Here is a 27,887-nt window from a genome sequence, read left to right on the forward strand (position 1 = left end):
GATCTCCTTCATAAAATCTTTCTTGACCATTCTTATTCTCAATAATTATTCCCCCAACTTAATTACTATAAGCACCCCTTGATTATTGATTATTAAGCACTTTATACTATCTAATATTATTATCTTTTTCTAAATGCTTAAGTTCTTGGTCTCACCTAGATTAAAAGTACCTCAGGGCAGTGTGTTCTACAAGCTAGATATTTACTGATGATAATGAGATAGCATGCATAATTCAAAAACAAATGATCACTAAAGGAGGCATTTACAAATAAATTAACTTGCACAGAGGAACTGTACTATGCATATGGGAAATTACGACCAGTAAATACCCTCGAAACCGTCTATGTTCCCAAGGTTATTACCAGACCATAAGGTAATTTACTGTTTCTGCTCTTTAAATATTATAGGAATAGAAAATATCCCGGCTTCCCCTGCCTCCCCATCCTCTAAGATTCAAAAGCAATCCATTCCTGGGGCCAGCTCAATGGTGTAGTGGTTAAGCCCAGTGAGCTCCATTTCAGCAGCCCAGGTTCACAGGTTCAGACCCCGGGCACAGACCTACATCACTTGTCAAGCCACCCTGTGGCGGCAACCCACATACAAAATAGAGGAAGACTGGCACAGATGTTAGCTCAGGGTTAATCTTCCTCAAGCCAAAAAAAAAAAGAAATCCCTTCCTTTCACTATTTCACTCTCAATCTATAGCAAGAATGTGGGGGGGAGGTCTTAATTTCTAGCCTTGCTTTCCAGAGTCTGGTATATTCTAAAGGACTACTGTTTTGACTTTGTGTTGGCAGTAAGTTGTATTTGGTGCTAACAGCCTGCAGGGTTATACCCTATATAGGTCAATTAGCTTCGTTTTATGTTACTTGATCACATATTATGCCTTTAATCCTTAACTTGTCATTAAACAAAGTGTGCAAGCAGTCATAAGGGGAACAGACAATACTACAGATATAATATAAATCTAACACCTTTCACGTACAAACACCTCAAAACGTTCAATCTACTAATATTGGTCAGAAGAGTTATCTTGTTTCTGAAAAACAAGACAAATTTTACAAAGTTATCACTATGTAAACTTACCTCATTTCTTTATGGACACTTGGAATTTGATCTAATGCCATTCGGTAGAACTTAATGGCTTTGGAATAATTTCTTTGCTTTAAATAAATATTTCCCATATTCACTTTCAATCTTCCTAATCAAAAAAAATTAATGAATGTAATATTCAATTTTCTCACCTTTTCTATATATTTTAGATGACCTTAATTCATGTTCTTTGAAGTTTTTTTCAAGTTTAAAGTTTCAGATACCACCTAAAATTTTCAATTTAAAATAGTTATACTATTTTCATGTATCTGAACACTTATCTTCTGTGAGGAAATGTAACGAGATAGATTCCTGAAAATATGGCTAGAAAACAATTAATTTACATTATACAACTGGGGTTGCGTTCTTCTAAGAAAAACATGGGATTTTAAAATCAGACTCAATAATGCCACACACATTTTAATATTAAAGAAAATGTATTCTGATAAACTTTAATACTGCTATCAAAAAATTACACAATATCAATGCTAAATATAGTCTCTTGGGGATAATTATATACGGGAAAGCATGTTTGATGGGGTTGCCATGGCTCATTCTACTTGTGATGACAGAATACATTTTTTATTTACTATTAGGCAATATACGCCATACCAACCATATTTCTTCATTTGTATTTGTGTGGATTTTCATATAAATAGTATATTTAAGCAGGACACCTCTATATAAATACAAATTTGTTTAGAGAATAGATCATTTCATTATAAGGAAACATATGGTGGGGAAATGTAAATTAACACTACAAAAGAACTATACCTACTGGAAAAACTGACTATACACACATACCTGCATTACTGAACATCTTATTTTTCACTATAACTTGATATGTGTTTAGTGCTTCAGCATACATTTCATTAGCTGAATATTGACTGGCCAAGTTGAAAAGAACCTAAGGAAAAAAATATTGCAAAAAGACACATAATGACCATTTTAGGCCCCTTTTGCCTATACTCTTTCTAGAGATTAAAATCCTATAACAAAGTTAGCTGCTTATATCAAGACACCCAACCAATTAGGAAATGAAGTATACAGAGAAATATCTTGCATTCCACATGAAACAGAATATTAAGATAGGCAGAGCTGTCCTCTAAATTTCACCTTAATTTTCTATGTATTCTTTTTAATTTAGGCAGTGTTTGCCATCCATTAATCTCAGGAAAACCTGCAAAGAACAAACGTGTATTGTAATGTTGTTGGTGATAAAAGGAATAAGCAAGACAGTGGACCAAATTCTCTTCATAAATATAAATTAAACATCATGTGGAAATATCTTAAACCTTAATTTGTACAGTATTTCTCTATATGCAAAATTATAAGTTATTAAGTTACAGCAAATTATCTTCCTAAAGGTAAAAAAAAAGATCATTATAAATTATTCTCTAATCTAAAGAGTCCATGGAATTTAAAAATATTAGTTATACATAGTAAACATCTAAAAATTCTTATTATTCAAAGTTTCAAATGTCCTTTTTCCCATTTGTTTGGCATATGAAGACTTTTCCCACTGAAAATACACCTCTTTAACAACAGTATAAGCATCAACGAAGTGTCTTTTAAGAATTAAAGACATTTTGTTAGAAATTAGTTTTTTTTTAAACTATCCTCACAGAAAATTACCTTTTGTGCCTAGTGTGAAGTTCTTGAAAATCACAGACCAAAAAGTCCACATTAGAATCTCATTAAAGTAACCACAGTGAATAGAGCATAAATATTAGCAATCTTCAAGAAATAGAGTCACTGGATGGTGGGCTTGTGAGTACTTAACGAAGTTATTAAAAACAACCGGAAAAAAAAAACAAACAAAACTTTGCACAGACCAAAGACAAGAGTGTTTCATGAACTCAAGGTTATTAATCTAATTCTGGGCACCTAAAATCCAGAAAGATTTAAAAATAAATGAAAAAAGAAAAAAGACTTCCAGAATCTACAAATCCTAGGCAAAATAATTTTACTTAACAGCTATTTCATACTTACTGAATAAGTTAAATCCAAATTGATATTTTCAGGAGTTGTAACTTGTTCTCGTTGTCTCACCAAGACTCTCTCTTTTCTTCCTGCATCTTTCGCCTTTTCTAAGGCCTGAAATCAAGTTTATACCTGGTAAATTCCTTTGAATATTCATTATGAGCACGTAATGTATTTGGGAACTATCTGCATGAAGCTTGGTTGGACACATTATCCACCCTTGGATTCCCAGGATGCCCTGCTGGACTCTTACCATAAACTGCCCTTGAAAACAAAAGAACCCAGGGTATTTGTTTAAACTGGAGCTCATCATCATAAAAACGTCATGTGTTTTTTCTGGGAAAGAAGAGGAAGTATAAGGGATAAACTGTAGAGTACATTGCCCCAAGTCAAGTTTCTTTACCACCACACCTTCTACCACCTTTAAGGTTTGACCAGGACTATTTACTTCTTTTTTCCTCACAACTCCTAATGTTTGGGTATTTTAATTCCTTCTCGTGAGATAGGAATTTAGACAGATTTGTTTGGTTTCTGGGATGCTCAAAATACAGACAAGTCAAAGGATAACTGCTACCCTGTATTACCACAGATGCTTAGTCTGGCTCTCATATGCTACTCGGAATGCCAAGAACCTTTTGCTGATTTCCACTGAGAAACTAACTACAGACTGATTAATTCAATATGGGACTTTTTTTTAGAATTAGATAAAAAAGCACCAGTCCTATGAGCAATAAAAGTCGCTTTTTATACTGAACAATTCTTTCTAATGGTATTCATTAATCTGATAACTAAGTCACAGAAATTATATTTATATGGTATGACAAAGTAATATGAAAAAAGCAAATTAAGGGAAAAGTCTACTCATCATCATCATAATCATCCTCATCATAACAAAGCAGAGCTCGATTCCTAAAAAGCAAATCATGATTTTACAGTTTACTTAGGAAAATGTTTTTTAGGGTAGTGAGGCTTAAATAAGAAAACAGCCCCTAGTACTGTATGTGGATCAAGGTAGTTATGCCTTTCAGGAGGCTATGACTCTAATCCAATAATCCGCCAGGCTGCAAAATTTAATCAACCAATACATTAGAATTTTTTTCCTATTGAAATGACCAATGTCAAAAATTACAAAATCAGCCAAATGTTTTGACATCAGAGCTTACAAAGCAGTTACAATTGCAAGTTCTCAAAATAATTGCTTCAGTGAAAACGTTAAGACCAATCAATAGCAAAACAAAAATATTTTAACTACACATATGCTTCCAAGTGTGGATATATTAAGGCAGACACACACATACACTTCACAATCTTGAATTCACAAACAGTTTATGAACTTACCAATTTTAAGTCTCCACAACTGTTGGCAATACAGCTTTCTTCTACCAACTCATTTACTTTCTTCTCTAATTGTCTAATCTTTTCTTCTGGGCTATCAAAGAAAAAGGAAAGTGTACTTTGAATCATTCAACCACTAATAATATATACCAAAATTTAATTTACTTTTAGCATTGCCCATTATGTGCTTTTAAACTTTAAGAATAGGTCATAGATAAGACAAATGTGTAGGGCCGGCCCGGTGGCCTGGTGGTTAAGTGAGCGCGCTCCACTGCTGGCGACCCGGGTTCGGATCCCAGGCTTGCGCCGACGCGCTGCTTCTCTGGCCATGCTGAGGTCACGTCCCACATACAGCAACTAGAAGGATGTGCAGCTGTGACACACAACTATCTACTGGGGCTTTGGAGGGAAAAATAAATAAATAAAAAAATCTTAAAAAAAAAAAAAAAAGACAAATGTGTAAATGGCATTAAAGAGCAAACATGCTGTTTTTAATACTTACGTTAAATAATTATTCATAATAATAGTAAAAATGGCTAACATTTAGCAAAAGTGTAATAATATAACACTGATCTAAATGCTTTACCTTAATTATGTCATTTAATCCTCATAATAACATTTGATACAAGTACTATCATTATTCTGATTTTACTGATAGGGAAACTGAGCTTTAGTAAGTTAAGTATTGTGCTCGAGATTATACAGCTAGTAAGTTATAGCACCAGGATTTCAACCCCAGTCAGGTAGCTCTAGGACCCACGCTATTACCTTATCATCCTCAAAAGAAAGCAGATCCTTTTTTCAGATCTTATGGCAGAGGAAAACTTTATCCTATGGTTAGGAAAACTGAAGCCCCCATAAAAGAGATAAAAATTATTATTTACTACCAGATAGGTACACTAGAAAAGATTTCTAACCAGATGAAGAAGTTTAAAAATCCTGATTCTGTTAGTAACAAATGTAGTATCCCCAAATCAGTCACATCTCAAAAATAACATTAATGTTATTTTGCTACGGCATTCTTCCAGCAAAATATCATAATACCCTGAATGCACATCAGTGCCTAAATAAAATTTTACTACAAATATTTTGGAATACACAATAGTTGTCTTAATTCTCTACCAATAGATTTTTTTAAAAGAACATAGGAATAAATTTAACAGTAGCATTTTGTCTATAGAATCATATTCTTCAGTGGAACCTGTCTACAAATTCAGTCAGGTGGGATACAAATTTTATTAGTTTATAAAGATCTGCAAAATTCTAACTGAGCAATGAGCATAATAATAGATGGTGGTTTTATAAAGGTTACAATGAAGTATAGAATTCTATTTTCTAGTTATTTGAAACACTTTAATAAATGTCTTTAAATGTTGCTTACAGATTATTATTAAACCTAAAATATCAATATAAAATTTTAAAGCTAAAAATCCGTAAGAAAACTTTATGAAGATACTAAAAGTAACTATCCTGTCCCCACCAAATGCCAGGAAAATGAACTCTGTAAGCAGACACTGTTGAATACCCACCACACAAGAGCCTGCTACCCGCCTTCTTCCTTGCATCAGAATCTAAGCTGGTCAAGAGTCTCATTCACTTGCCAAATGTTTGGTTCAGTCACGGCATTGTCATGCTTTTTTTTTTGGTGAGGAAGATTGGCCCTGAGCTAACACCTGCTGTCAATGTTCCTCTTTTTGCTTGAGGAAGATTGGCCCTAAGCTAACATCTGTGCCCATCTTCCTCTATTTTGTATGTGGGAAGCCTCCACAGCATGGCGTGAAGAGAGGTGTAGGTCCGCGCCTGGGATCCAAGCCTGTGAACCCAGGCCGCTGAAGTGGAGCACGCAAACTTAAAAACTACGCCACTGGGCCGGCCCCTCTTTGCTTTTTATAAGGGACCTATGACTGAGAACTTTCTGACTCTAGGCTTTATAAACTACATGGAGATTTTGAACTCTCACAGCTCTCTTGGGATCATGAGGGGAAGGCTCTTGAGAAGAGCCAAGAGAATAGAAGAGAAGCTAAACCAAGGATGAAGTTATTGAGCAGCTAAAGTAACCATCCCTAGAACTGCCCTTCCTCAGACTTCCTGTTTTATAACATAAAAACTGTTCTTATTGTGCGTGCGTTTTTCTGATGTGTCTTCTGTTGTTAGCAGCTGCAAGGATCCTAAATGACATAATATTTAAATAAAATAACACACTTTTATTAGTAAACATGCTGCCATTAACTAGGATACAAAGTAAACTGACTTTCTAGAGAAGTTCCTTGTTAGTAAAATAGGGAAATCATGTAATTTATACAATAGCCCAAATACTGGGTTTTAAGAATTAGAATTCAAAAATATCTATTATACAGAAGCAAAATAATGTAGTGGTTAATAGCATGACCTCCGGAATACACAGCCTGGGTCAAATCTTAGTTCTGCCATTTATTAGTGTTACCAAGATCTCTGTGCTTTACTTTCTCTCTCTACTAACTAATGGTAATAATAGCTTGGTCTTGACTTATTTACAGCACTTGCACAGTGCCTGGCACACCATGAGTACTCAGTAAATGCCGGCTTCTATTACTATTTGTAAAATGTATACATCAAGGGCACTTAGGTACCAGTAAACGTATATAGCTAAATTTATACAGCTGAATTTATACCGCAGCTTTTTGGCTACTCTGTAGCGACTAGCACAAAACTAAGTTAATTCTATAAAAAATTGAATTTCTCAATATTGGTAAGATAAACTTTTTATTTGTTCTCTTAATTTTTTTCTTTGAAATATCCCTTTAAAATAAGCATATCTTACTACATTTACAACCCCATTTGGCCTTCAAGAGAATTAATATTGGCACTCATAAAAATCAGACATATCTTCAAGCCAAATAATATCACAATAAAACTGCACAGAAAGAAGACCCACGGCTGTTTTCTCTTAGACTTGATTCTTTCACTAGTTCCAAGAACTAGGGATGATGTTTTGATTACTATTCGGCTGACACAAACTTTTAAAATACTTAAGAATTATGTACTTGGAAAATAAAAATAAAAAATATCTAACAACAACAACAAAACAACAGCCTAAGGATTTACATACCTATCTTCATTTTTGGCTTCCAAAGGAGGTGCAGGGCCTCTTGACTGACCAAGGGGGTCAAACGCAGAACCTGAGACACAATTCAAGAGTTCATATTTAATTTGTGACCCAGCATAATTAAAGAAAATATGAAACTTTGCACAAGTGATTTAATTTACCTATTTATTAAATGGCCTAGATTACCTATTTATAAAATGGGCAGGACATTTAATCTACATAAACATTTCATATATCAAGAAATTGGTAAGCTTTTAAACATACATAAAGCTATGTAAATAAAACTTGTGTGTTAACATGTAAAAACAAAAATGAGATACTGTCTAATAGTATTTTCTTCTCCTCCATGGTAATCTATCCCTATTATGAACTCTAAATTGTCAATCATGTGAGAAATAACCTGGTATTGGCTTTTTAATTTTCCTTATTGGTATAATAAACATTAATTTTTGTACCATAATTTTATTTTAAAACTATTATTTAACTTATATATTTAAATATTATTTTCCCCTTTAAATTTTTAAATTAAGCCCTAACTTACATAAAATAAAATGTACACATTTTTAATGTACAAGTCAGTACATTTTGACAAATTACATGCCAGTGTAACTACCACCCTGAGAAGCAGAACATTTCCCCCACCTCTTTCCTTTCTTAATGGTACCTAAAATAATGGCACATCCTATAATCAATGGCATGTTAGATTTTATTTAAAATGGTAACAATATTTACACATACAAAAACAGTAAAAAAATGAAAAGACCTGAAAAAAATTATTAGTAAAGATAATATAACAAACCTCTCAAAGCTGCTTTGGTAAAACCAGCTGCTCTCACTGCTGTCATGGGTCTAGTAACTCCATCCTTAAAAGAATAAGAATCATTTAAAAAGTATTCTTAAATAAGATCTACCTCTTATTTACAGTTCTGCACATGACACATATCTTAATATAGCCCTAATTTTTAATGCTGATTTTTAATCACTATCTGCTTATTCCTTACTTCTGCTTCCTCTTGTATCAATCCCGTCTCTACTTTCCCTTTCCCCTATAAAATTCCAATTCCTTGATCTAACTGGGCTTACTCTCAGTTTGAAAAGAAAAAAAAACATAGATTTTTATATACAGCTTATTAGCTAGCTACTTCCCTACTTCTGGTTGGTCTCCTATATGCCTATGAGAGAAACCACAGAAATTTTTGTAAAGGATAGCATAGGAAAATTGGGTCCCAGAGTACATCATACACGCAAACTATCAGTCCTATGTCCACTCCCCAATGAGATTTCATTTGAGACCTGAGTAAATAAATCCAAAGAGACTCTGCCTCCAAATATTTAGAACAATCCAACCTTTAGCCCACGATTTAAAGTATCAGGGTCATTATATAAGTAACATCTTTAATGTTCTAAAATAATATGATAAAGAAAAAAAAACTTTGGTAATAATATTCTAAGTCACAAGAGAGGCCCAAAATGAACCATCTCATGACAGAGATACCTGAATAGCCCCTGTCATTGGTCTTCCCATTGATGATGCCAGGGATGTCTTGGACTAGTAAACAGAAAACAAAGTTAAAATGATTCTAAAAAGCATCTACATTTAATTTTATAAAGCAAATTACGAAAGTTTTCTTCATAACTTTTTTTCTTCATTTTACTGGCAAGTAAACCTAATTTTTTCCATTTATCACCTCAGGATATATCAAACTATAAAATTTTAAAAGAGGTGTCAGCAAACTACAACCCTCAGCCTTTGTAAATAAGGTTTTATTGGAACACAGCCACACCCCATTTGTCTGCACGTTGTCTATGGTTGATTCTGCACTACGAATGCAGAGTTGGGTAGCAGCAACAGAGACTATCTGACCTGCAAAGCCTAAACTGTCTGGTCCTTCACAGAAAAAGTCTGCTGTCTCCTGTTCTGAAACACCCCCAAAAATAAAACTTATGAGTAATACATGCTTAGGTTGATTAATAAAAGCATGTTTCATATGACACACAGTTATATTAGGTATAAAGGCTACTTTTTTCATTCATATAAGGGGACAGCACAAAGGCAAGTGCCCTGGACCTCTAGGTTCTGAAACCATTTTTCTGACCCCTAAGAAATATTATCCTAAAGACTAGAAAAACCTATACCATCTCATTCTTCCATTTTTCTCCCATTCCTCTATTATTTCATGTAAGCTAAAACATCCAAATTTGGGCAAAATTTAAAATATTTTCCTTTACGGATTTTATATAGCATCTTTCCTCCAATGATCTCAAATACAAGCAAGACCCAAATACATCTCTCTGAAATTTTTCTTAAATTTTATTTTTTCATGTATTAATTAGTAACATTTAAAATTATAAATATCAGGGCCGGCCCCGTGGCTTAGCGGTTAAGTGCACGCGCTCCGCTGCTGGCGGCCCGGGTTCGGATCCCAGGCGTGCACCGACGCACCGCTTCTCCGGCCATGCTGAGGCCGTGTCCCACATACAGCAACTAGAAGGATGTGCAGCTATGACATACAACTGTCTACTGGGGCTTTGGGGAAAAATAAATAAATAAATAAAATCTTTAAAAAATAAAATAAAATTATAAATATCCTTACATTTATGTAACATCCAACTTCACATAAAATACATGATGGAATACACGAGACTTGGTTATATTACACAGAAGATGAAAGGAAGTCAATTAACAAACACAAGGTTTACAAATAGAAAAAGGTAATAAAATATTTTCTGATATATTTATAATCAAAATGACTAGAATATTCAAACCTATTAATCAAATTAGACTTTTATAAAAATGTTCATTAACTGCCCAAAATAGAAAATATATCTGGGTCATGGACTGAAAGACAGCCAAAATTATTTAGAACTACCTAAAGTGAACTCATGTTTGAGAAAAAGCATCTTAATTTCTTCATCTTAAGAAAACCTACCCCATATCCAGTAGCTACAGGTCTAGTAACTGCTGTGCTTGGTATTTTAGCAGTTATCTTGGGGAGGAAAAAAACCATAGTTAATAGAATTCAGATTAAGCTATATAATAGAAAACTAGAACAGAAATGGAAAAGAGAGACATATTTATATAATATTGAGGATAATTTCTTTTAAATTATCCTAAATATTAAGGAGCTCAGATATTTTAAGTATTGAGAAGGAGATTTATTCTGGAATTAATTTTAAAAGAGAAAAGGGACTTTAGAATGACCTGAGGTGCCAATAAGAAAGATTAGTTTTCACGGTTGCATCTCTCATTCATTATGCATACTTACTGGTGACACCACCTAGGATTTGGAGTCAGAGAATCCGGGTTTGAATCTCAGTGCTCCCTCTACCAGCTGTGTTTACTTTATCTCTTTGAACCTAAATTTTCTCATCTTTGAAATAAGGATACAAAGTATACTAATCACAAAATAATAGTCGGACTCAAACAGGACCATGTAGATGAAAATGTCCTAAACATGTTAGCTGTTAGGCATATTTGTTTGAAATATTTAATTAAAACATCGTTAGTAGAACAGCTCTACTTCTGGCTATGATAGACTACTACTTTAAACAACTTTCCCACTAAGAACCACTAAAAAAACTGGGGACGAAAATATTTTTGTAAAAAAATCAGTCTTGGGCCGGCTGGGTGGTGTAGTGGTTAAGTTTGCGTGCTCCACTTCAGTGGCCTGAGGTTCGCAGGTTTGGATCCCGGATGCAGGCTGACGCACCGCTTGTCAAGCCATGCTGTGTCAGGCGTCCCATATAAAGTAGAGGAAGATGGGCACAGATGTTAGCCCAGGGCCAATCTTCCTCAGCAAAAAAGAGGAGGATTGGCATCGGATGTTAGCTCAGGGCTAATCTTCCTCACACAAACACACACACAAAAAATCAGTCTGAATACATTAGAGAACCATTAAGGCAGTGAAGAATTACCAGGTCTCAAGATAAGGAAAAGGGAAGGCTAGAGGTGAGCCTGCATTTGGGCCTGCTTTTCTCGTAGAGGCATCTGTTAATTCCAAAGGCATGGCTGAGAAGCTGAACATAGCTTTTTACAGACTCACAGGCCTGAAGAGATCAACGTTGGAGTTGGGGGCCTGCCAAGGTGGCAGCCCTGGTAATCCCCCAGGCTTTGGACTGTGATCTCAAAAAAGGCTACACTCTAAGACTGTAAAGTAAATTAGAAGTATACCAGCCCTCATAAGGACTAAAGTCCAATTTACAATCAACTCAAACTCAACTGGATTAAGGTGATCCAGGATTCCTAGTGCCTCTAGGGCCATAAGCAAAAGTAAATTCTCTCCAGTGAAAGCTGAGATCACCTAGAGCTATGCTATCCAATAGAACTTTTCTGTAGTGATGGAAACATTCTGTACCTGCCCTGTCTGAGAAGATAGCCACTAGCCACATGTGGCTGTTGAGCATTTGAAATATGGTTGGTATAATAAGGATCTGAATATTCAAATTTTATTTAATTTTAAATAATTTAAGTGTAAATAGCCACATGTTGCTAGTGGTTATCATACTGGACAGCAGAGACATATAGCCTTAAATTATCTCTCAAATTTTTCATTTACAACGTCTTGCATTCAATCAAAAACGACCAGACATATAGGAGGCAAGACTACCTAACCAAAAGCCAAGAGAAACAAAAGAATGGAAAGAAATCCAGAAGGGGATAATACAATGCAAATGTGAGACACAGACTTTAACATAACTATGCTTAATATGTTCAATGAATTAAAAGACAAGATTGACAATTTTAGCAGAGAACTGGAGACTATAAAAAAGGAATAAATAGAAATTCTAGAACTAAAAAACAGCTGAAAATAATGAAAAATTCTGGCATTGTCCAAGAAGTAGTAAAATACTAATATATACATACTAGACTCTTATTTAATAAGCTAACGATGAGTACTATAATGTTTAGGAAAACACTAAAAGAATGGTTAAAGAATGTAAACTCTCAAGATAATAGTGGGGGTGAATGGAATAATAAAAACAGTCAAACAAAAGAAGACAAGAATAGAGAGAAAATGAAACATAAAAGAGGCAGGGAAAAACAAAAAGTAAATAGTAAGACAATAAATTTAAACCAAATCAGTAATTTCATCAAATGTAAATGGACTAAATACTTCACTAAAAGAATAAGGTTATCAGACTGTATTTGAAAAACAGAACTCAATTACATGCTGTAAATAAGAATACATCTTAAATATATGGATATGGAAAAGATGGAAGAAAAAAAATGGGAAAGACATATCATGCAAACACGAGACAAGAGAGAGTTTGTGTAGCTGTATCAATATACTAATATCTGACAAAATAGAAAAACAGCACAGAGACAGAAGGACATTTCATAACAATGAAAGGCTCAATTTACCATGAAAATATAACGATTCTTAATATTTTTACTCCAAATATGTAAAGCACAAACCTAAAAAAAAAAATAAATCCACAATCATAGTCTAAAATCTGACCAAACCTTTCTCATTAATAATAGGACTAGTAGCACCCCACCCCAAAAAATCAGTAAAAATATCAAACACTTGAACAAAACCATTAACAAACTCGACCTAATTGACAGATAATAGGTCTTTTAAAAAGCTGAAAAGAAAGGATATAGTCTCAGCAATTTCTTCCATAAGAACAAACAGAAAGAAAGAGACCATTATTCTTTTTAACTACTTACTAATGACTAAATCTGTTTTTTTTTTTTTTTAGTATTGGATTGCTCTCTTCAGATAGACTGGATCCTACACTGTCTCTTCTTTTATTCATCTTACACCCTCACCTGCAATGCCTTTCCTCCTAGATCTCAAGGTCAGTCTTAACTGCATCCTTTAACATGTAGCTGTAAATTTATCTTCTGAGCAGCCTCTTCTGATTGTTCTAACTAGTGATGAATAACCTCTTTATGGTCCCATATCAATTTATACTTTTTTACATTTGTACATTATGCTTTGTAATATCTGTGTCCATTTTATTTTCCTTCCTAAAATTATAAGGTCCTTTGGAGCTCGCTAGAATTTTATCCCTCTTAAGTGAGCCTAGTACCTTTCATATAAAAGTCATACAACTTTTTTCCATTTAATATAATAAGTAGGGTGTGATGAAAATATCATTCAACAGCAGGTCAAGAGACCTAAGCTCTATCCCAGTTACAGACAGCTGTGAGACTTCTGGCCTCTCCAGGCTTCAGTTTCCTGATCTGTAAAAGGAGGATCTCTGAATCCACTTCTAAAGATCACTGAAGGGCCAGCCTGGTGAAATTATCACCTGATGTCTGATAACTGAAATCACTAAATTGAAAACAACACTAGCTTATTTACTAGGTCATGCAATAAAGATTTATGAAGCACCTACAGTAGTCAAAGAAAAGAACAATGAATAAGACAGTATGCCTCTTCAAACAGCTTATGGTCTAGTCATTAGCCTAGAGGAAGAACTCAATCTATGATTTTTCTTTCCATGATAAAGGTAATCTCAAAATTAAAATATAGGTTGTGGAATATGTAGTCAAGAATTAACTTTACCCAAAGAGAGGTCTGGCCTTGCCCTTGGCTACTAGGAGGTGATCTCTAAGCCCTTGAAATGTCCTGCCTGATACATTTTTGTTTGCCTAGGGGCTTTGGCCACTACATGGTCTAACAACGTGATTTAGGATGGGAGCATTGGGACACACAGTATCAGTTCCAACTTCCAGAGGTATTAGCCCAAACCTCCAGGAAGGGCTGGAGACTAAAGGTCAGCCAAGTAGACAGTATGTGAAGGAGCCCCAGTGAAAACTCTAGATACCAAAGTCATGGGTAGGCTTCCCTGGCTGGCAATACTCTGTAAGTACTGTCATCACACACAGTCGCCAGGAGGAGTTAATGCCATCCAGGACTCCACAGGGAAAGGACGACCAGCAAGTTCCACATTTGGACCTCCCAGACTCTGCAGCCTGTGTCTCTTCCTTTGGTAGATTTTAACCTGTATCCTTCCCTTGTAATGAGCCGTGAGTGTAATAGCTTTCAATGAGTTCTGTGAGCCCTTTCAGAGAATTATTGAATCTGAAGGCGGTTTTGGGAACCCCTTGAACTTGCAGTTGGTGTCAGAAGTGAGGACAGTCTTGTGGAGAACTATGTCCTCTAACGGTATAGTTGGCTGAACTCACTGCAGGGAACCACACTAAATTAACTTACATAAATGTGCTGGGCAAACTACTCACAAGATCCTTTCCATCTTAAATGCTTTAATACTGATCACCTATTTCTGCAAAATAACACGTATGGCAGAGAGGAAAGGGAGAAAGTGACAAAGTGAGGAAAGGACACTTCATCTAAAGCAGAGGAGTTACTATATATCAGTTTCTCAACTTTGGCACCATTGACCTTTCGCTGAACAATTGTTTATGCAGGGGGTGGGGCTGCCCTGTGCATTCTATGATACTTAGCAGCATTTCTGCCTGCTACCCACTAGATGCCAGTGGCATTCACCCAAGTTGTGACAACCAAAAATATCTCTGGGCCAAATGTCCCCTAGGGTGAGCATTGGGGAGGACTGAGAACCACTGCTAATAGTAGTGGGCAGGTGGGGAGAAGCAGTTTTAAAAAAGGAACATTAGGGATAGGACTTTCAGTACTTCACTTAGTACCAACCTTGTTTATTTTCAACTACAAAAGAAGCTTGGCAGATTTCATGCACTGTGAAAGGCAGATGTTAATGCTTTGTATGACACAAACATTTATTTATTTATTTTTTATTGAGGTCACACTGGTTTATAACATTAGATTTCAGCTGTACATCATTATACTTCAACCTCTGTACAGACTATATTGTGTTCACCACCAAAAGTCTAGTTGCCATCTGTCACTGTACACATGTGCCCTTCTATCCCTTTTGCCCTCCCCTCACTCGCCTTTCCCTCTGGTAACCACCAATCTATTCTTTCTAACTATATGTTTTATTTGTTTGTTGTTGTTTTTTTATCTTCCACATATGAGTGAAATCATATGGTATGTGGCTTTCTCCGACTGACTTATTTCACTTAGTATAGTACCACTCAAGGTCCATCCATGTTGGTGCAAATGGCAAGATTTCATCTTTTTTTATGGCTGAGGAGTATTCCATTGTGTGTGTGTGTGTATATATATATATCTCACATCTTCTTTATCTATTCATCTGTTGATGGGCAGCTATGTTGTTTCCAAGTCTTGGCTATTGTGAATAATGCTGCAATGAACAGAGGAGTGCATATACCTTTTCAAATTTAGTGTTTTTGTGTTCTTTGGATAAATACTCAGGAGTGGAATAGATGGATCATATGGTAGTTCTATTTTTAATTTTTTGAGGACTCTCCATACTGTTTTCCAGTATATGACATATACAAAAATTTTAACAAGATTGAGAAAAATCACTCTATCCATTTATGTACTGGTGGAAGATTAATTAATGGAGGGTCATTAATCCAAAGGAAGAGCAATTTGTAAATTAAGCCCCAACATTTTGAAGTATCAATACTTATGTAACTTTAAAATTAGAAATATTTTTTAAATAATTGGTACTTTAGATAAATATATTCTAATGCTTTATATGAAAAATAAGATTTATATTCTCAAAAGCATAAAAAAATCCTTTGATTCAAAATACTTTAAAATTCACTTACTGGATACACTGAAAACTACAAAACATTGCTGAAAGAAATTAAAGACGACACAAATAAATGGAAAGACATCCATGTTCATGGATTGGAAAACGTAATATTGTTAAGATGTCCACACTACCCAAAGCAATCTACAAATTCAAGGCAATCCTTACCAAAATCCAAATGGCATTTTTTGAAGAAATAGAAAAATTCATCCTAAAATTTATTTGGAACCTCAAGGGACCCTGAAGAGCCAAAAAAATTTTGAAAATGAAGAGGGGCCGGCCTCGTGGTGTAGCAGTTAAGTGCATGCACTCTGCTGCTGGCGGCCCGGGTTCGGATCCTGGCTGCGGACCGATGCACCACTTGTCAGAGGCCATGCTGTGGAGGCGTCCCATATAACGTGGAGGAAGATGGGCACGGATATTAGCTCAGGGCCAGTCTTCCTCAGCAAAAAGAGGATTGGCATGGATGTTAGCTCAGGGCTGATCTTCCTCAGACACACACACACTAAATAAATAAATAAATAATAAATATTAAAAAAAAAAAGAAAATGAAGAACAAAGTTGGGGGACTCACATTTCTTGATTGCAAAATTTATCACAAAGCTACAGTAATCTAAACAGTGTGGTACTGGCATAAAGACAGATAAATAGACCAATGGAACAGAATAAAGAGCCTAGAAAAAACCCTCCTGAATATGGTCAAATGATCTTCAACAGGGTGCCAAGACTATACAATGGGGAAAGGTCAGTCTCTCCAACAAACGATGCTGGGAAAACTAGATATCTACATGCAAAAAAACAAAGTTAGACCCTCATCATACACTATATATAAAAGTTAACTCAAAATGGACTAAAGGTCCAAACCTAAAACCTAAAACTATAAAACTCTTAGAAGGAAACATAGGGGAAAAGTTTCATGACACTGGACTTAGCAGCAATTCTTGGATGTGACACCAAAAGCCCAGGCAACAAAAGCAAAAATTGACAAATGGGGCTATATCAAACTTAAAAACTTTTGTGCATCAAAGGGCACAATCAACAGAGTGAAAAGCCAACCTACAGAATGGGAGAAAATATTTGCAAATCATATATCTGATAAGGGGTTAAAATCCAGAATATACAAAGAATCTCTATAACTCAACAACAACAAAAATCATATAATCCAGTTAAAAAATGGGCAAAGAACTTTATCAGACATTTCTTCCAAGACAACATACAAATGGCCAACAAGCATGTGAAAAGATACTCTGTGTCACTAATAATCAGAGAAATACAAATCAAAACCACAGTAAGACTCATCTCACACCCATTAAAACTGCTACTATCAAAAAAAATAGAAAATGGGCCAGCCCCGTGGCTTAGTGGTAAGTGCGCGCGCTCCACTGCTGGCGGCCCGGGGTTTGGATCCCGGGCACGCACTGATGCACTGCTTCTCTGGCCATGCTGAGGCGGCGTCCCACATACAGCAACTAGAAGGATGTGCAACTATGACATACAACTATCTACTGGGGTTTTGGGGGAAAAAAAGGAGGAGGATTGGCAATAGATGTTAGCTCAGAGCCAGTTTTCCTCAGCAAAAAGAGGAGGATTAGCATGGATGTTAGCTCAGGGCTGATCTTCCTCACACACAAAAAAGAAAATAACAAGTGTTAGTGAGAATGTGGAGAAACTGGAACTCTTGTGCACCATTAGTGAAATTGTAAAATGGTGCAACCACTATGGAAAACAGTATGGAGGTTCCTCAAAAAATTAAAAATAGAAACAGCATAGGATGCAGCAATCCCATTTCTGAGTCCAAAGAATTGAAAATGGTCTCGAAGAGATATCTGCACACTCATGTTCATAGGAGCACTATTCACAATAGCCAAGAGGTGGAAGCAACCCAAGTGTCATGGAACAAAATGTGATACACACACTATGGAATATTATTCAGCCTTAAAAAGGAAGGAAATTTTGTCATATGCTACAACACGGATGAACCTTGAGTACACTATGCTAAGTGAAATAAGCCAGTCACAAAAAAACAAATACTGTATGATTCTACTTACATGAGGTATCTAAACTAGTCAGATTCATAGAAACAGAAAGTAGAATGGTGGTTGCCAGGGGCTGAGGGGCGGGGGTAATAGGCAGTTGTTGTTTACTGGGTACAGAGTTTCAGTTTGGGAAGATGAAAAAGTTCCGAAGATCTGTTTCAAAACATTGAGAATATATTTAACACTAACTGAACTATACATTTAAAAATGGTTAAGATGGTAAATCTTATGTGTTCTTTACCACAATAAAAAAAAATGCACTTACTGGAGGTCTTCTGCCATGACTAGTTCTCACAGCTTGCTGAAAAGCTGTGTCATTCTCCAATTCCTAAAATAAAAAGGCAAATTTAACATTCAACATGAAGTGAGAATTTTTTTAAAAAAATGTTTAACCTCTTCTGTTTGGTATTCATGATCCTCTACAATTCACCTTACCGCATCTGTTGATATCGAGGTCGGGGGCTCAAGCACTCCTGTTCTCAAATCTACCCCCTTCACATTACCCCAACTATCAAGGCTCCTTTTTCCCCTAGAAAGAGGAGTACTGATAATGTTAGTCAATTTGAAGGACATTAGCCATTGTTTAAATGGGTGATATATTACGCCTGGTTAAAGGATCAAGTACAGAAGGATACGGCCTTTCTTTTGTTTCTTTCTTCCAAGTAGCTAGAGCAGTAAGAATAGAGAAGCAAATCTCTTTCTCCCTCTCTCTCCCTTTCTGTCCTTCCTCTCTCCCTCCCTTCTCTTCTTCCATATGCTGGGACCATGACTACTAGCCCTACCTGAGAAAGCCTTAGGACAGAAAAGGCCATATTCTCTACAAGCAATGGGCAAACAGTTTCTCTTGTTCTATCTCCGTTTGCCCAAGTGAAAATGACTTTTCATCTCACTGGAGAGGCAAAGTCTGAGATTCAGAGTGGAGCTAACCTAGGCAAACTGAGGGCTCCAGAGAGCCCAACCTACAATGCCATTTGGAACCAAAGCTTTGGTGGAAATAAAATATTATTACGCTTTGCTGATTCCTGACCTGTACTCATACTCTTCTATGGGAAATCTGAGGAAAGTAACATTAGTCAAGGGCAAGACACAAGTGTTCTTGGGTTTCCTGGACAAATGTCACTTCTAGAAAGACTCTCTCAAAAGCACTCTTACCAACCACCAACCTAACCAGCCTTTATTTCCTACTCCTTCACCAACACAAACTCTGGCTCTAACCCTTTACACACATTTTACGGGCAATTCTCATACTCCCCTCTGATTTATTCCAGTCTACTTCCCACAAAAAAAAATACTTGCTGCTTAGCAAAAAAAATAAGTACAAACAATACATAAAAAGAGTCAATATCAAAAGAGTCAATATCAATTAACTTTTTAAAACTGCAATTAAAGTAAAATGTTTATATAACCAGGATGTTAATACAATGCACTTTAAACATTTTATTATGTCCAAGCATTCTTCTTTAATTTTTACTTTAAATAATCTTTATAACCTTCCATATCAACTATATGAAATTAGGGGCCCGGCCCTGTGGCGTAGCGCTTAAGTGCATGAGCTCCGCTGCTGGCAGCCCAGGTTCGGATCCCGGGTGCACACCGACGCACCGCTTGTCAGGCCATGCTGTTGTTGTTATTTACAACAGCAGAAAACCTCAAATACATATTCTATGTTCAGAAAATAGTTATATATTCCTCTTGGCCTCCTATTTGCTGCAAATACTTTGTAGACAAAAAAAACAAAGAAAATAGTTATAATCAACTGTATACATTCAATATTAGGCAGCCATTAAAATTACATTTATTGGGGGCCAGCCCAGTGGCGCAAGCAGTTAAGTGTGTGCACTCCACTGTGGCAGCCCGGGGTTCACCGGTTCGGATCCCGGGCACTCACCGACGCGTGCTTGGCAAGCCATGCTGTGGCGGCATCCCATATAAAGTGGAGGAAGATGGGCATGGATGTTAGCCCAGAGCCAGTCTTCCTCAGCAAAAAAAACAAAGAGGAGGATTGGCACATGTTAGCACAAGGCTGATCTTCCTCACACACACACACACAAAGAAATTATATTTATTGAAATTTTTAGTATCATGAAACTTTGCTTATGATGTAGTTGAATGTAAAAAAGCAAATAGAAAAGTATATGCTAGTTCAATTCCAAATCTGCTAAAAGAAAACTGTATAGGGGCTGGCCCCGTGGCTTAGCGGTTAAGTGCACACGCTTCGCTACTGGCGGCCTGGGTTCGGATCCCGGGCGCGCACTGATGCATCGCTTGTCAGGCCATGCTGAGGCGGCATCCCACATATAGCAACTAGAAGGATGTGCAACTATGACATACAACTATCTGCTGGGGCTTTGGGGGAAAAAAGAGAGGAGGACTGGCAACAGATGTTAGCTCAGAGACGGTCTTCCTCAGCTCAAAGAGGAGGATTGACATGGATGTTAGCTCAGGGCTGATCTTCTTCGAAGAAAAAAAAAAAAACTGTATATATGCACGAAGGAAAGACAAAGCAACAAAATGTGAACAGTAGTTATTTCTGAGTGGCGGGATTATGGGTAATTTTGTTTTTCAACAATGAGCATGTATATTTTTTATACACTAATTTTTATAACTGGGAGAAAAGGGGAGATTTTAATGGTTTTCATAATTTAAACTAACAGGAAAATGCCTATGTTTTAACACAAATTTTTAAAATGCAGTCTATATCATCATATCTATGTGTATATGTGTGTGTGTGTTTGTACACAGGGAGGGAAACACCCGCATATATTAAAGACAAGGGTATACAAAAAAACATCAGGTGATATATCTAATAAAGTTGATCTTTGAGTAACAGGATTTATGTCATTTTCTTTCTATAATGATCAGTATCTCCTAGATTTTTATTTCATATAGAGTAACTGAATGGTCTCTATTTTCTTTCCTTTTTTTCCTTCTAGGTCTCAAATTCACAGACCACCATTTTTCTCCAGAGGAAAAAAAACAATTCAAAAATGACTAAAAGCTATATGAAAAACTCTAGAATAGAACGAGATTTCCTAAATTAGTTTAAAGTCCTATAAATGCTAATATTTGATTCTTATATCCTAGCAAGTAAATTAACACCCATATCCTTCATTCTTACCTTTTTCACACACTCATTCAAGATGAGTTTATAAAGAGTTGGTTTTTTTTTTTTTACAGTTCGGAAACTATAACTCTCACAATGATGTAAAAAGATTTAGAATATTCAATTTGGTAACAATTTCATCTTTTAAATTACTATACCACTAAATATTATGCTGATAAAGATTTGTTGACACAAACGGATATTCATAAAAGAAAAAAAGCAGATTACAAAATAGTACACGCAGCATAATACCATTTTAACCAAAAATATAGAGAGAGATACATGTATCTACATAGGTAAATGTTTGGCAAGATAAGCACTATAAGTTAGTTAACGGTTATATCTGGGTGGTGAAAGTTTCTACAATTTTAATTTTTCTTTATTTCTATTTCCTAATTTTTCTATAAAATACTTACATAATTTAATTAAAAGAAAAATAACTCTACAAAACAGGTCAAATTTAGAGCACTAAAAAAAACAAAACTGATTTTAGATACTTCAAGTGATCTAAGTCTTTTAACTTACACATTCAGATAACTAGTGCTGAAGAACACAAGTCCATAATTGATACTTACTCATTTCCATAACTTTTCTCATGATTTTCCCTTCTGCTGCTATTATCATTATTGGTAGAAGTTAGTAGAGTCTTCACTAGTAGCACTTTTCCAGGCTTTTAATCACCTTACTTAATTTAAAGCATAAGAAAGCAGAACCCTCAAATCCAAAGTTTTCATGAACCAGCTGGTTAACAAAGACAAACATAGAAAACCACCAGATTTTTTTTTTTTTACCTCAGTATCATAGGTTGGATTGTAGTCATTATAACCAGAATAAAGATCATCTTCATCTGTCTCTGGGGCCAGGTGTACATTTTGCATCATTTGTACCTATGAAAAACTGGCAGTGTAAATATGTTCTTGGTATAATAATTCTTAATTGAAATAAAGTATAACTAACAACCTTCCTGGTCAAATGTACCTCTACATATTTTTATGGCTTAAAATCTTTTTCATGTCAAATTCTCAAAACTAGGTGTCAAAACATTCATTCATTGCCCTCATTTCACATTTATTCCACACCTACTACATTAAAGGACAGTGGCAGGCACTAGAGAGGGGTACAGTCGACTGTACTGATTTTCAAGGAACTCAGCATCAAGTGCAGAAAAAAGGTATGTAATAGTCAATTACAACGCAAAGCAGAAATCACTACACACCTACCAGAATGGCTAAATTAAACAGATCAACAACACAAAATGTCAGCAAGGATATGGAGAAACTGGAATACACATATATTGTTCATCGTAGTGGAAAATGGTACAATTTTGGAAAAAAGTCAGGCAGTTTCACAAAATGGACATGTATCTCTTAAGACCCAGCAATTCCACTCCAAAGTACTTACCCAAGAGAAATGAAAACATATGTCTACAAAATGATTTGTGCAAGAATGGTCTTGGAGCTTTATTCATAATAGCCAAAAATCAGAAACAGACCAGGTGCCCATCAATAGACTGGATAAGCAAAATGTGGCATATCTATGCAATGGAGTACTATTCAGCAATAAAAAATAATGCATTGATGACATATATAACATATGGAAGAATCTCAATTATGCTGAGTAAAAGAAGCCTCACACAAAATATTACGTACTGTTTCACTGATGTGAAGTTCTAGAACAGGCAAAACTATAATAGAAAAGAATGAGAACAGTGGTTGCCTCTTAGGAGCTGGGGGTAGGGACTGAATGGAGAAGGGCATGATGGGATTTTCTGGGGTGACAAATGTTCTGTATCTTGACAGGGGTTTGGGTTACACAGGTGTATGCATTTGTGAAAACTCAGCAAATGCATATTGGAGAGATCTGCTTTTCATTATTTGTTAATTTCTTCTTGAAAGAAAAAACTGTAAGCAAAAATGAACTATAATTAATATGCATACTTAAGTATTTAAGGGAAAGCTGAATTTCTGTAATTTAGTTTAAAATGCATGAAAATAAGATGGGTAAATGGATAGATATGCGATAAAGCAAGCATGGAAAAATGTTAATGGTAGAATCTATGCAGTAGGTATGATGTTCACTGTAAAATTTTTTAGACTTTGCTGTACAATTGAAAATTTTCATAATAAAGAATTGAGAAAAAACGCAAGACAGACTAAAACAGAAGTCAAAGCAAAGTAAAATAGAAGCATGGGAGAAAGGTAATTATTGTATACATACACTGTAAATCTAATAGTTACCAGAGAATCTGAGAAGAATTCCCAGAAGAAGAATCAACCAAATTCAGTCAATATTTTAGGCAACTGGGGGGTGAGGGGAGGCTAGTTACCCAAGAAATGTAGCATTGAACTACTCTGTCCATCTTAAAAAATATGTATTTTTTAACGCTTGTACAATTTTAAGCATGCCAGTAAATTCCTACAAAAACTTCAGCTTAATCTTATTGCTCAACATATTGCCAAATATATGCGGCTGATACCCAGCAAGGGCTCGATCCACTTGCCTCGAGACAAAAGCCAATCAGTCAAGAGGCAAGGCAGTGGAGACAGAACTTTATTAAGCGATGAGCTAGCTGATCAGAAGATGGTGAACTATCGTCCTTAAAAAAAAACATCTTAAAGGGGAACTGATTTGGAAACTACTTATATAAGGCAAACGGGGTTGCAGAGGGGGCCCAGGAATGTCAGGTGATGCATGACTGGAGACCGTTGGGCGCCTCTCCACAGACAAAAAGTTTCAGATCTGCTGAATGTGACATTCCTAAGGAATCTAAGAAAACATCGGGTACTTCCTTATTTGGGACAGAAAGAACAGTTTCGGGTAGAGGACATAAGTTTTCTGCTAACAAGTTACTCTTTCTACAGCTTACTGATTAGCTTGCCTATGTGCAGCTCCAAGCATTTTTCCAAAGCACACTGTAAGAATAAGTCAGTGAGAAGGAGCATGTGGCCGTGGGGGCTGGTTTTAAGAGTCCTCTGTGCGGGCGCGACTTTCATATTTCTTTATACATTGCACGTGCAAATTCAGGGGGGTTCTATGTGTAGCATACGGTGGATTTTTAGTCTGTGCGTCTAAAGTTTACAATCGGTCATTTTAGCTTCTCAATGCTCCTGTGCGATGCTTAGTCAGGTGGGATGGGGGCTGTCAACAAGCTACTCTCTTATCAGTGGTCCTCCTGCTGTTCTGCGAAGCAAGCTCAGAAACTTTGGTTAGTTTATTTCCCATTCAACCTTGTGAGTACAGGCACAGTTTCATCCTAATCCAGAGAAATTTTACCTCCTTCATCTTCAGCTTCATGGCTACTCATAATCTTTTAAAAATTATTTTTATATAAAATAAAATTACTAATTTTTTGAGATATAATTCATATACCATAAAATTTACCCTTTTAAGGTATAAATTTCAGTGGTTTTTAGTATATTCACACGGTTGTGTAACCATCACCACTATCTAATTGCAAAACATTTCCATCACCCCATAAAGAAACCTGGGGCCTTTTAGCAGTCACTCTCCATTCCTCCCTCCTCCCAGGCCATGGCACTAATCTACTTTCTGTCTCTATGGATTTGCCAATTCTGGACATTTCATATAAAAAGAATCATCTACATATGACCTTTCGTGTCTGGCTTCTTTCACTCAGCATAATGTTTTCAAGATTCATCCATGTTGCAGCATGCATCAGTACTTCATTCCTTTTTATGGCTGAACAATATCCACGGTATGGATATACATTTTATCTATTCATTAATTAATGGACATTTGGATTGTTTCCACTTTACAGATATTACAAATAATGCTGCTATGAACACTCGAGTACACATTTTAGCATGGACATATATTTTCAATTCTACTGAGTATACACCTAGGAATGGAATTGCTGTGTCATATGGCAACTCTATGTTTAACTTTTGGAGGAGCTGCTAAGACCGTTTTCCAAAGTGACTGCACCATTCTATATCCCACCAACAATGTATGAAGGTTCCAATTTCTCCATGTCCTAGCCAACACTTCTTATTGTCCCTCTTTTTGATTATAGTCATTCTAGTGGGTGTGAAATGCTATCTCACTGTTGTTTTGACTTGCATTACCCTGATGACTTACGATGTTGAGCATCTTTTCATATGCTTATTGACCACCACACATCTTTTTGGAGAAATGTCTATTCAGATGCTTTGCCCATTAAAAAAAATTGGGTTATTTGTCTTATCTGAATTATAAGAATCATTTATATATTCTAGAAACTAAACCTTATCAGATGTACAATTTATAAATATTTTCTCCCATTCTGTGCACTATCCTTTCATTTTCTTGATAGTATCTTTTGAAACACAAAAATTTATAATTTTTATGATGTACAATTTATCTATTTTTTTTTCTTTGGTTGCTTGTGTTTTTGGTGTCTAAGAATCCACTGCCTAATCCAAGGTTAAGAAGATTTACACCTATGTTTTCTTTTAAGAGTTTATTGCTTTAGCTCTTACATTTCGGTCTTCTAATTTCTCATTACTTTTTAGAGATGAAAATTCACTACTATGAGAGCAAGTGTCAATTACATAGAAACATTCATTCCAAAATACCTCCAAAAGGTATTAAAAGTCTTTGATAGAATATATACAAAATATTTTAACTTAAAAGATTTAGCTCAGATAATGCTAAACCTATGGTTCTCAAACTTGAGCATGCCTGTGAAACCCAAGGGCTCGTTAAAAGGTAGATTCCCACTCGCCCCCACCAGAAGTTCTGATTCTGTAAGTCTTGCGTGGCAGTCATCACCACTCCCCCCATCCCTGAGAATGTGCATTTCTAAGAAGGTCCCAAGTATTGCTGATGCTGCCAGTCTGGGGACCACACTTGTGAGGCCCACTGTGCTAAACAAGAACTTCCTGATTATGAGCCCTATTTAAGTCAGTTTGGCTCAAACTTATGTCATAAAAACAAGCAACTTTTAAAATTAGAGATCCTTTCTCCTGGTTGCAACCAGATTGAAAATAGTTTATATCTGGAACAGACTTTAGCTGAACAGACACCTAGTGAACATACTAACTTTAAAGATATGGAGAGCCAGGCCAGGAAAGGTGAAGTAAAGTCCCACAGCTAATAGCTACGGGTGGCAGAACAACTTAGGTCTTCCGGATTCTCCAAGCTATTTCAAAAGCAGTTTATACACATAACAAGCCTCTCGTGTTGAAATAATCTGGTGATAATGCCACCTCAATATAAATTAAATACCAAATATTGGTGGTGAGCACAATGCAGTCTACACAGAAACTGATATATAATAATGTACACCTGAAATTACACAATGTTATAAACCACTATGACCTCAATAAAATCAAAAAATATATATATATAGATTAAATGCCAGTAAACTTTTTTTGAAATGTGCAAGTTATTATTTTGGTACTCTTCTACTGACTATGCTGGACAGTCTGCATCCGAGATGCCTACTGTAGTTCCTCAGAAGCTCACAACCAGAAAATCCACCTAGTAAAAGAAAAAGTGGAATTCCAGGCCTAGAAAGAATCTTGAAAAAACAGTACTTCAAATCTTAGGATTTTTTCCATCTCTGTGAGGGTAAGTACATGCTTTATGCATTGTGTTGTGTACTCTTACATGTCACTCATTAAACCTTTTATTAGACAATTTCAAAAGCTTTACATAACACAAAAACTAAAGATGAATGCTCAACGTGTCTGCTGTGAAATTCAAGAGCTGGTGAAAATGTCTAACTGGGTTTCGAACTTCCCGGGTACCATGTGACTACGATTTGGGACAGCATTCCAGGCCGGCAACACTGCCTAGCCCTGTGAAGGGGAGCGACACAAACTCGCCGACTCTGGAAATCCACGTCTGAGCAGAGTGGGCGGGTGTGGCGCCCGAAGGACACACTCCGCCGGAGGGGGAGGGAAGGGAGAGCCAGGCGGGCAAAGCCCCTTCGCGGCGCCTCACAAACCCACCACTCACCCCCTATCCCGGCCGGCGGCGGGGGGGGGGGGGGGGGGCGGGGGAGGGAAGAGGAGGGGGAGGGGGAGGAGGGGGAGGGAGGAGGAGGGGGAGAGGGAGGAGGAGGGGAGAGGGAGGAGGAGGGGAGAGGGAGGAGGAGGGGGAGGGAGGAGGAGGGGGAGGGAGGAGGAGGGGGAGGGAGGAGGGGGGGAGGGAGGAGGAGGGGGGGAGGGAGGAGGAGGGGGGGAAGGGAGGCCGGCCCACGGCAGGGAGGTTGGCGAGGGCCCGCCCCGGGCCAGCCACAAGCCTCCTCGCTCCTCGCCGCCTGGGCCCGTGTCCTACCTCGCGGCGAGGGGAAGACGGCGACCGAGAGTCGAGCCCCGGGCCGGCGCGGCGTCTCCGAGAGTCTACGCAGGCCCTCCGTAGCCAGAGCGCGGCGCCCGAGCCGTTGCCACGCGCGGAATCCAAGGAAGCCGCTCCCACAGTCCTCTGCGCCGGTGCGGGGGCGGGGCCGGGAAGGGACACGGGTGGAGGAGGGGTCCGCGGAGGGAAGGGGCGGCGGCTTGAGTGTGGAGGGTGGCCGGGAGGGGTCTTGGCTGGCGGCGTCTACGTGGGGTGGGAAGGAAAGGAACCAAGACCTTTTACTTCCTGATGAAATCAGCCAGAAAGCAGGTTACCAAAGGATGATACCAGGTTACCA

At 36.9% G+C, this 27,887-nt stretch overlaps 1 protein-coding gene across 12 annotated transcripts in view; it reads right to left on the reverse strand.

Annotated features, from left to right (window-relative positions):
- The window catches only part of IFT88 (intraflagellar transport 88), a 123,649-nt gene extending 95,970 nt beyond the window's left edge, over window positions 1-27,679 (reverse strand). The window contains exons 1-13 of one of the 12 annotated variants that reach the window (XM_087436328.1): window positions 27,530-27,679; window positions 22,039-22,134; window positions 20,033-20,116; window positions 18,410-18,472; window positions 12,858-12,911; window positions 10,426-10,482; window positions 8,991-9,044; window positions 8,295-8,358; window positions 7,499-7,568; window positions 4,414-4,504; window positions 3,085-3,189; window positions 1,897-1,999; window positions 1,087-1,201 (exon numbers count right to left, since the gene is read on the reverse strand). In XM_087436328.1, coding sequence (XP_087292454.1) covers window positions 1,087-1,201; window positions 1,897-1,999; window positions 3,085-3,189; window positions 4,414-4,504; window positions 7,499-7,568; window positions 8,295-8,358; window positions 8,991-9,044; window positions 10,426-10,482; window positions 12,858-12,911; window positions 18,410-18,472; window positions 20,033-20,116; window positions 22,039-22,128 — 950 coding nt within the window. In that variant the 5' untranslated portion in view covers window positions 22,129-22,134; window positions 27,530-27,679. Of the gene's footprint in view, window positions 1-1,086; window positions 1,202-1,896; window positions 2,000-2,208; window positions 2,408-3,084; window positions 3,190-4,413; window positions 4,505-7,498; window positions 7,569-8,294; window positions 8,359-8,990; window positions 9,045-10,425; window positions 10,483-12,857; window positions 12,912-18,409; window positions 18,473-20,032; window positions 20,117-22,038; window positions 22,135-27,529 lie in introns of those variants that run through there. The other 11 variants (XM_087436325.1, XM_087436324.1, XM_004435246.3 and 8 more) reach the window with 11 other exon arrangements.
- Window positions 27,680-27,887: the final 208 nt, after the last annotated feature.

This window comes from Ceratotherium simum, chromosome 10, assembly GCF_057802395.1.
Source record: "Ceratotherium simum simum isolate JZ-2026a chromosome 10, ASM5780239v1, whole genome shotgun sequence".
Lineage (NCBI taxonomy): Eukaryota > Metazoa > Chordata > Mammalia > Perissodactyla > Rhinocerotidae > Ceratotherium > Ceratotherium simum.